Genomic DNA, 11,089 nt, shown 5'->3' on the forward strand with positions numbered 1-11,089 from the left:
GAAGTCTACGAGCCATGAGTGGAGATGGCCTTCCATACCATAGGAAGAGTTTGGTGAGCAGGGCAGGTTGCCAGACCGTGTCAAAAGCACATGGTATGTGTAGGGATACGGCTCTGATTTCATGTCTGGCATTGAGGACCTCCATCCATTGTTGGGAGAGCAGAAGCAGCATATCCAGGGTAGAGTGACCTGGTCTGAAACCAAATTGATGATCGGAAATCAAGCCATTGGAGAAGAGGACGGATTTAATGTCTGAAATGTTTCATGTTTCACATAATGAATCATATACTATACAATAAACGAGTGCAGAATGTTAGAGATAGGACTATGATAAGGACATAGCCTGAGAATAAACAAGAGGAGAGTTAGAGTAAATAAGAGGAGAGTTAGAGAGTAAATAAGAGGAGATTTAGAGAGTAAATAAAAGGAGAGTTAGAGAGTAAATAAGAGGATTTGTTAGAGAGTAAATAAGAGGAGAGTTAGAGGGTAAATGGAACAGTTAGAGAGTAAATAAGAGGATTTGTTAGAGAGTAAATAAGAGGAGAGTTAGAGGGTAAATGGAACAGTTAGAGAGTAAATAAGAGGAGAGTTAGAGAGTAAATGGAACAGTTAGAGAGTAAATAAGAGGATTTGTTAGAGAGTAAATAAGAGGAGAGTTAGAGAGTAAATAAGAGGATTTGTTAGAGAGTAAATAAGAGGAGAGTTAGAGGGTAAATGGAACAGTTAGAGAGTAAATAAGAGGATTTGTTAGAGAGTAAATAAGAGGAGAGTTAGAGGGTAAATGGAACAGTTAGAGAGTAAATAAGAGGAGAGTTAGAGAGTAAATGGAACAGTTAGAGAGTAAATAAGAGGATTTGTTAGAGAGTAAATAAGAGGAGAGTTAGAGAGTAAATAAGAGACATAGAACCCATGGTGGCATCCAAAGAAGACCGAGAATCCTCCAGAGGGTATCATGATTCACTGAATCGAACACTTTGCGGAGATCAACTTCGGCTGCAAGCAGGTCCTGCTGAAACTTTGGCCTGGATTCGGTGAGGACCCAAAGAGAAAGGATAGGGTCAATCGTTGACCTTTTTGGTGTAAAGCCAGACTGCTCTGGACACTCGTGCTCACGCAGATGTTGGCGAACCTGATGAAGAATTATCTGAGCAAAGACCTTGGCTCGGCACTGAGAGCAACATCACCCCAATGGTATTGTTGCAGTCTTGGAGATCACCCTTCACTTTCCAGAAGGGGCCAACAAGGCCCCTCTTACAGTCAGTTGGAATGATTCCTGTGCTCTAAACAGAGCACATAACTGCAAGCAACGACACAAGTACAGCATTTCCACCAACCTGAAGAAGTTCAGCATGATGCCACAGATCCCAGGAGCTTTACCCCCTTTCAACTGGTTCACCACAGCCTGTGTTTCCACAGGCAAAGGTGGTTCACATTTGATTGGAGGTTCAGTAATAGGGATAGGAACACCGCAAACTTCCAACTCGACAGCTGGTGGGTCAGCCTGGTACAGCCGCTCAAAGTAACCGACTCAGCGGGCCTTCACGTCGGAGTCCTCTATCAAAAGCCTACCACCCTCCGCTCTAACTGCAGTACACAAATGATAATCATTTGACCACAGGCAATGCTCTACCCCTTCACAGATTCCTCGCACATCGACTTCCTTATCTGCCCTCAGCAAACGTACAGTTTTATGCCTCAGCCCCCTGAACAACTCAGCTCTGCCATCAAGCCTGGAATATTACCAGCCCTGTCGATATCAAATCATTCCCCATTGAAAACCATGATCTTGTCTACTCCCATTAAACCACCCCTCACCCATTCCAAAATTTTGCTTGTGCATCCATCTTGTCCACCTCTTGCGTTCTCTCCCTCCGTTCTTTACCTGCATCCCTTGTTTGTCCCTCACCGTCTACTTTCTTCCTCCGCCCCCCCCCCCCCCCCCGTTGGCGTTTCACCTTTCTCCTGCTGTTCTCTTTGCTATGTTGTGTCCTGATCTCTTCTCTGTCCTTGCTCTTCTACGAGCCTTGATTATGTATTTAAAAAAAACAGAAAACAAAAAAAGCGTCACCAATGCCAAATTGTGAAGTTGAAGCTGAAGTTGAGAATCAAGTGAATTTAGCATCTCGTGGACCATCGGTTTTTTCAATACGTCTCAATTGTTAAATGTTGATATTATTGATGCTTTGACATGGACATACAAAACGTTCCATTTAGTCAGATATTTCAAAATTATAAAAATAAAAATTAACGGCAGTTTATTGTGGATACATTGGCCTTGGCATAAAAGCTTAATATCTTGACAACGCAATATGTTAATATCACAAGAGAGTTGAAAATTGATGCTTCATTCAAATCAGCATGAAACCCAAGCGGTAGGTTTTTTTCGTCTGAACAGATAAGTGCTTCCAAAATGTCTGCTGGTTCAAGCGTTTGTTCTCATTCAAAAGGTCAGACAAACAAACATCCAATGATTCCATGTTTGTTGATGTACCTTCCACGAGAATGGAGAAAAGTGTGCCCATTATCAAGAAGTCTGTAGACTTCTTACGTAGGGATAGCCTGGACACTCCATCAGCTAAAAACATAAATCCTCAAAAATAAATAAAAAAAATCTCCCAAGATAGAACTTATAAACCTATAAATAACCTAACAATCATGTATGGAGAATTCCCCCATCCAACGACACTCATTAAACTTTGCGATATCATCCATCGTTGAACAAGAAAAATGAGAGAACTAATAATGCCCATTTATCATTCTTCTTCTTCTTCTTCTTCTTCTTCTTCCTCTTCTTCTGTTCTGAGAGCCTAACTCAAAATTGGGTTTAATCTGCGAACTCAGTTTAAACAACAATGGACTGCATTTTGTAGCGGGAAGGTGCAAACTGATCCAAATCTTGGAAGGACTCCGTGAAAAGTATGCGAAACTGCATTCCTTTGCGAGGTGCTCTACAGGGAATCAAAGCAAATCTGGTGAGAAACAGACGTTTTTAAAAAAAAGTTATAACATTTGCGTGGACCGCAAACCAGTGTACCACGTGACACGTGCACATACGAGCAGGCTACGTGGCGGATTATGTGCGATGTTTATTTCACTTTGTGATGTCTCCAGGTTCAATACAGGTACATTTTGTTTAGTGAAATGAAATTTCAATACAGGTACACTTTAATTAGTGATTAAACTTTGTGATGTCTCCAGGGTTCTACGTTAAACTTAAACAGCAACTGTTTTGTGGATAAAGATAAAGATTGGTTTTGACTTTATTTTGTTGCCTCCATGTTTGCTGTGTGTTCCAAATTCGGTTTTGTTTTATAATTTGTCTTATTCGATGAGTTATCGTCGGTCTTGTCATGTCCGGTTTCTCTGAGGCCTACCCTTGTTCAAGTCTATGTGCATGATCGTGTTTATTTGTATTTTCTCCTTATTATCATCAGTTTTTATTTTTCACCACTTTCCTTCCACACTCCTTCTTTCCCTCCCAACTCCCCCCCCCTCTGTTTCATGTCTTAAACTGTAAAAACTACAACAACAACAAAAAAAACAACCCTTTCCCTTCTCACCTGATACCCCCACGTAACCACATGACTTCCTGTACCGACTCTTCTTCTTCCTTCCCCTTGTCGACCTACCATCTTCTTCTACTTTTGCCAATCCACATTCACCACACACCTTCACGATCTTCTCTTCAACCTTTCCTTTACCTAATCTTCTTACCTAATCCTTTAAAAAAAATTAAAGAACGGTCTCATAAAATGTTACAACTTCCTCTTTCACACGTGTGGTTCTCTGTATTGTATCATAATTCACTAGTCTTATTTTTCAATTCGACCTTTCCTTCATTCCGTGTATAAAACGTCCCACTGTTAAAATGTTTCATTTCTCCATTCTCTTAAATCTCCTTTATTGCATCCCCGATGTAATGTCCTCAATCACATCTCTGACTTAAAAAAAAATTAAATCCCAGTTTGCAATATGCATGTTCATGTTCATGTTCAATCAATCGTCCTTTTTTTTTTTTTCCAACTTCCGTGCCAATTCACCCCACGTCCTTAAATCTACCTCATCCGAACCCCTCACCTGTTATATTCTCTCCTTACTCCTCCCATCTTGCCCCTCATCCTACCTCCAATCTGAGCACTTCACTGTCCGCTGCTTTAGTATCAGCCACTCCTCTGGTGACCCAAACTGTGTGGTGTTCTAACATCTGTGGGCTCCGTTCTAACCGAACAGATATCTCACTCTCTCAATCAGTACATTCAATACCTCCCCCTGTTTCCAACCTCTCAAATCTTGTTCCCACCACCCCCTTACTCACCATACCACGATCAAGTACCATCGCTCCCTTCTCCCCACCTCCCCCATCACCCTCTTGTCCCTTGGCCATGCCTGCTCTCATCGTCTCACTTCCCTCTCAAAGCTTCCCTATCACCCCTCCCAATCAAAGCAATCTTCACACTCTTCTCCCTCCAAGCTTCCCTCTCACCTTTTTCAAACACTCCCGCTTCACCCTTCTCCCTCCAATCTCCCCCCTCACATCAACAAAGCTGCCTCCTTCCCCTGCACTCTCTCTCTTCCATCTCCTCCCTCCACCTCCTCCAATCTTCAACTTCCCTCTGCTCCCTCTCTTATGACTCCCCACTGTACCTCATCCCATCACTACCGAGTCCTTTTTTCCTCCTCATCCGGCCCTCTCCCCAAGCTCTTCTGCAATCCCTCACACTCTGTCAACAACTCTCCCAAACTACCCCTCCTCCCTCATCCGACCATCCCCCTCGCCTCCCCTCAATTGCACCCAAAGCCTCCTCCCTCCCTCTTCCTTAAAAGTGTGGACCTCAAATATCTAGGGCCTTCGCTCAAACCTGACAGATCTCTCCATACAGGTTGCCACTGCCAAACCAGACATAATCTGCTTAACAGAAACTTTCCTCCCCCAAGACGTCTCTGACTCCCAAGTATCTTTCCCTGGTTACTCCCTCCTCCGGTATGACAGACCTGAGCCTCGTCCTGGCGGCAGAGTTGCTCTCTTCATCAAAGACTCTATTCCTCAATCTCCATGCACTGCCCACACTCCCCCACACCCCCAGGAATACCTCTGGCTATGGTTTCCCCTCCACTCCCACTTCATGTTTATGTGTACACAGTACCATCCACCAAACAGTGATGACTCCATTTACACCTTACTATCTGAAAACATGGACCAACTTCTACCTTCTCATCCAAACTCTCTCTTCCTCATATGTGGCAACTTCAATTGTCATCATGCCAGTTGGCTAGGTGTGGGTACTTCTCTCACCCGCTATGGCACTTCAGAAAAGGACTTCTGCGACTCATTGGGACTGACTCAATCTGTTAACTTCCTGACTCGGATCTCAGCCAACGGTACTCTCACTCTTCTGGATTTGGTTTTGACCAATTTCCCTGAAAATGTCTGCTGTTCTTCCTCTGCTCCATTCGGTGCATCTGACCACATGCTTGTCAAAGTAAACATCTTTCTGTACCCATCGCTTTCTGTACCCACCTTACCCAGTCGTACCCAGCTGTTCCTGGACTCTGTGTCCTTTTCTCCTGACCAGGTGGAGAGCTTGCTGTCAAACCTCGACTCAGATTCTGCAACCGGTCCAGACGGCATCAGCCCACGTGTCCTAAAAACCTGCTCCTCTGCTCTTGCTCACCCCCTCTCTGTTCTATTCACCCTCTCATTTCCTCAAGGTCATCTGCCATCTGGAGAGGGGTGAGAGATTCCAGCAGATGTAACACCCAGTTTATGGTCCATCTGAGAGACGGCACACACATTGATGAATCACCCTGCCTGTGAAACACCGGGATGACACTTTATAACTGAGTCGGGATTCAAATCCAGGCTACACATAGTGAGTATGCGTAGCTCTTGGCTTTCCTGCCATGATGTGGCGATTCATTATTTCATAACTGAAAACATTTTTCACTCATTGTGATCAAATAATTTATATTGACTTCTTTCCTCCGAGACAGAAACACAGTATTGCCATTGAAACTTGATGAACGCACACCAAGAGGCTTCACCAAGTAATCCACAAAACAGCTGAAGAAACTTTTAAAAAACAAAACGTGTAATTTTTATTTGCATTTATCTATGATGAAGTGACGGGTCATATAATGGAAGAACAAAAAGGGGAAACGTCGTGGAAAATAAAATTTAACATTTTCAGTGAGCCAGCCACGGCCTGTTGCACTGCAGAACAACACGTGGCCAACGCAGGTGAGTAGCCCTAAACTTTGTTCAAGTCTATCGACAAACAGTATTCAGTGACAGTGCGAATGTTGTAGAGTGATCGCCAAGTGGCTTAAGCACTCCAACAAAACAGTTGTAAGAAACGGCTCTCTTGGCACATGATAAGCAATATCCAAACCATCATACTAAACACTAGCAGGGTACCCGTCAAAGACGGACATCACTGAAATGGACTCTCATTTTCACCCCTGAATTTCATGAAAGATAAGCATCAGTTCACCATAAAAATTACATTAAGCCCCTTTCCAGATAGTAATGTAAATACCTGCCAATTGTCCGGAGGCTACGATGTGATTTGGTGCCGCAAATTGGCACCAAAATTTGGCGTTTGTCTTATTGTAAAGATACACCTCTCGGAGACGCTCAAAATGTCAAATATGGTGGAATTGGACAAATGAACTTTTTTTTTAAGAGTCGGAACTGCTTACAAGTTCGATTCGTGGGCTTACATTTTGTAATTCTGCTTAGTTTATGAGATTATCGAGGTTATGGCATGTGCGGAAATGAAATAGAGCCAACAAGGCTGGCGTCTCTGGGTGTTTTATAAACATTGCAGTGTAACTAGCAATTCGTAGTGATGATGAACACGCATTCGATACTTTGAATGAGGAAAGCTATTGAAAAAAATTCATCATTAAGAAATCATTGCGACCTGTTCCAAGTCAACGCATCGTTGAGCAGGCCAAAAAACATGGCGGCTTCAGACCCAAGCGAGTTAACCCAGAAAACGCCTTCAGACCTCAGAGAGCAAGGTGGCCTAGGATCACGTGATGAAGGATATAATTAAATAAGGCCGTTAATTATCTTCAAAAGGGGTGTTCTAATTAACCCAAACAACCAATTTTCACTCTTGCATTTCCTTGGAGTTTTCTTAGTGTACATGCAAAGTTTCAGGCTAATAGGTTTCATGGTTTGGAGTTATGGAGGACACACACACACACACACACACACACACACACACACACACACACACACACACACACACACACACACACACACACACACACACACACACACACACACACACACACACACACACACACACACACACACACACACACACACACACACTTGTATAGATGTCATTATTTCTCAATGTGCACATAAACACTACACGTAACTTCATTCCGAGTTTGATAAACGGACGAGCATTTCATACCTGCGGGAGATGAGGACTGGGGTTGAAACCACACTGGTTGCACACATCCAAGTGGCAGTGTGTACATTGGCTGTAGTTGATTTTCCCAGACGCATCCGAGGACATTTTGGTGATTTTGCAGAGTGCACAAACAGCTGCACTCATCTTTGGCACCGACGGCATAGACTGAGTCCCAGCTCTTGTGCTCGAAGCAGAACTGTCAAAATGGACAGCTGTCTCCTTCGTACGGCAACCGTCATTCATGGATGAGTCTCTCGGTCTTGCGCCGGTCCCTGTGCACGAATTATTCTTTGTGACGCTTGTTCTCGGCTTCTGTCTCTCGGTCTGTATGTTGGATTGTCCAAGACGCAAAGTGCTCCTCGAGTTGCCTTGTGGGACGTTTTGTGCATTTCTATCCCCATTCGTTTTGCTATGACGCTTGTCCTGCTGCGGACCAACAAAGCCATTATCAGAGCCAAGAGGATCTGGTTTCCTTATAGTGGAAAAGGCCTTCCCACCTCGAGCGGCCGATGGAGCGACGTGCTCGCTCGTTTTTCCATCCTGTAAAAGTCGTTCCACCTCATGCTGTCTGATGCTCGTGGTGTCAAGGTGCTGAGCCCCCGTGCTAGGCCCGTGCAGTCCAGCTTGAGAAGAAGGTCCACTTGTGACTTTCTTTGCATTATCCACATGACCGACTGTATCCCTGAAAGATACAATTGTACACTTAGTACATACAAGAGATAATAAGCAAGTGAATCAACTGAATCAACTGATGTTATATACCAGAACGGCACTAGGAAGAGCGCATATCTCTGCCAGGCTGAACAGTTTACCTTTTGTATCCCACTGATAGGCCAGATATGGATCCAGACTTGAACCAAAATCGAATCGGCTTGTTGTCGTCACCTAACCTACTCATCCACCAGGTTTTTGTCATAACTCGTCCACAACTCTTTGAAGTATCGTGACATACAGTTACGACAAAGCGTTTTGGACCCAATCTCTAAATGGTGAAGAATCACTGAAAAAAAAAATCAATCATTTCTCGTGTCTGGATCTGAATCCTCACCAAAATCTACTCATCCTTGTCGCACACACGACCTGTCCACCAAATTTTGCCCGAATCAGTTCATAACTTTCTGAGATATCGTGCTCACAGACAAACAGACAGGGGTGAAAACAACCTCTGTGCACCTTCGGTCCCGGGGGTAATGAAGGAGTTAAATGGAAATGTCATTAAACTTATAAACTTACTACATCTGTCCACAAGATTCAGGATAAAGTCCTGTTGAAACATGCAACACCGACTCCATGATGTTCAGTTTCCTCTTCTTCTTCTTTACTAAAAAGACCCAGATGTGACATCATAAACCGAAGTGCAATGATTGTTATTAAAGGATCGCTTCACATGAACATTGTATCATTGTTCACATTTGCAGGGACCATGAAAAGTTAATTGAAACATGAAAAATTCACCATTCATATTTAACCTCGGCCATCGAAGATGGACGGAGGTTACTGTTTTCACCCCTTTCTGTTTGTTTGTTTGTTTGTTTGTTTGTTTGTGAACAGTATTACGGAAAAACTCCTCGACGGATTTCCACGAAACTTGGTGGGGGGATTAGGTATGGTCCAAGGATCATGCCATTAGATTTTGGACTTGGTCCAAAGTCCAATATGGCCGCTATGGCGGCCAATTTGAAAAAATATTTTAATTTTTTTTTTTGCATTTCTATACTACATGTTTTTAGTGATTTCCAACAAAAAAACATGCTAAAATTATAATTGCGGCTGATTTTGGAACTTCAGGTGGATATACCCACGCTAAATCAATTTCTGTCTCAAGGAATCTAGTTATGACGAATGAATTGAGTATGTAAAAGTTAAAAGTAAAAGGGAAAGTTGCAAACTATAACTCTGTGAGCACTGTTGACGTCAAATTGAATGAATAGGATATCAGGTTCACTTGAGTGACCTTGCAGTATTGGCAGCAGAGGTTTTGCACTCTACTGAGTGCTCCCCCTCTAGTTTTGTATTTCTACATGTTTTAAGTGATTTCAAACCCCCCCAAAAAAATTTGTTAGAGAAAAAAAAACCCAGAAATTTTGCACCTTTTTTTTCCAAAAAATTTCGATTTTATTTTTTGGCATTTCTCCATGCGCGTCGATCTAGTTTAGTTTATTCAATTGTGGTTCAGTAGAGTCTGATCCGTTTTGACCTTCAATGAATAGGTTATCAGGTTTACTTGAGTGACCCAGCAGTATTGGTGGTGGAGGTTTTGCACTCTACCGAGTGCTCCCTCTCTAGTTATAGTTGTGTTCCCAGATTTTTAATCATTTAAACATTCTTTCAATTGTCTGACATCGTCATGACAATATGTATCTCATCTAACACTAATCAGCTGTATTGCTCTTCCCCTAATATCGAGGGAGTAGTTTTTCTTTATTTAGAGAAGAGCAAATACAACCCGTTGCTTTGCTGACAGGAATATTGGGGGGGGGGGGAAGGGAAAAGGGAGGGAGGGAGAGGAGGGAGGGAAACGATGGAGAAGAGAGGGATAGGGGTGGGAGAGAGTGGGATATGGGTGGGAGAGAGAGGGATAGGGGTGGGAGAGAGAGGGATAGGGGTAGGAGAGAGAGGGATAGGGGTGGGAGAGAGAGGGATAGGGGTAGGAGAGAGAGGGATAGGGGTAGGAGAGAGGGATAGGGGTAGGAGAGAGGGATAGGGGTAGGAGAGAGGGATAGGGGTAGGAGAGAGGGATAGGGATGGGAGAGAGAGGGATAGGGATGGGAGAGAGTGGGATAGGGGTGGGAGAGAGTGGGATAGGGGTGGGAGAGAGAGGGATAGGGGTGGGAGAAAGTGGGATAGGGGTGGGAGAGAGTGGGATAGGGTTGGGAGAGAGTGGGATAAGGGTGGGAGAGAGAGGGATAGGGGTGGGAGAGAGTGGGATAGGGTTGGGAGAGAGTGGGATAAGGGTGGGAGAGAGAGGGATAGGGGTGGGAGTGAGAGGGATTGGGGTGGGAGAGAGTGGGATTGGGGTGGGAGAGAGTGGGATTGGGGTGGGAGAGAGTGGGATTGGGGTGGGAGAGAGTGGGATTGGGGTGGGAGAGAGTGGGAGAGAGTGGGATTGGGGTGGGAGTGAGAGGGATGGGGGTGGGAGAGAGAGGGATGGGGGTGGGAGTGAGAGGGATAGGGGTGGGAGAGAGAGAGAGGGAAGGGGCAGGACAGAGAGGAAAGGGACGGGAGAGAGGGAAGGGGTGGAAGAGAGAGGTGAGATAGGAGTGAGAGAAGCAGAATGGTGAGAGGCAGAAGGGTGAGAGAGCGAGTGGGGAGCAAGGGGAGGGAGAGGAGTTGGAGGGGGGGGGAGGGAATGGGAAGGTGGTGCGAGGGGAGGGATGGGGAAGAAAGGGGAGGCAGTACTCATATCGTACATTAACACATTATCCTGAATACTAACACCATACATTAACACATTATCCTGAATACTAACACCATACATTAACACATTATCCTGAATACTAACACCATACATTAACACATTATCCTGAATACTAACACCATACATTATCCTGAATACAAACAGCTCGTCCATCAACACGTTATCCTGAATACTAACATCACCATTAACATGTTATCCTGAATACTAACATCACCATTAACTCGTTATCCTGAATACTAAC

The 11,089-nt window shown here is 44.2% G+C and overlaps 1 protein-coding gene across 2 annotated transcripts in view; it reads right to left on the reverse strand.

The window, feature by feature from the left end:
• The window catches only part of LOC147013666 (uncharacterized), a 100,899-nt gene that overhangs the window by 88,834 nt on the left and 976 nt on the right, over positions 1-11,089 (reverse strand). For both annotated transcript variants that reach the window (XM_085850779.1, XM_085850778.1), the window contains exon 2: positions 7,431-8,112. In XM_085850779.1, the coding sequence (XP_085706905.1) occupies positions 7,431-8,112 (682 nt within the window). The remainder of the gene's footprint in view (positions 1-7,430; positions 8,113-11,089) is intronic.

Source organism: Eptatretus burgeri, chromosome 13 (assembly GCF_056783735.1).
Source record: "Eptatretus burgeri isolate ZD-2024b chromosome 13, Ebu_testis_v1, whole genome shotgun sequence".
Classification (NCBI taxonomy): Eukaryota; Metazoa; Chordata; class Myxini; order Myxiniformes; family Myxinidae; genus Eptatretus; species Eptatretus burgeri.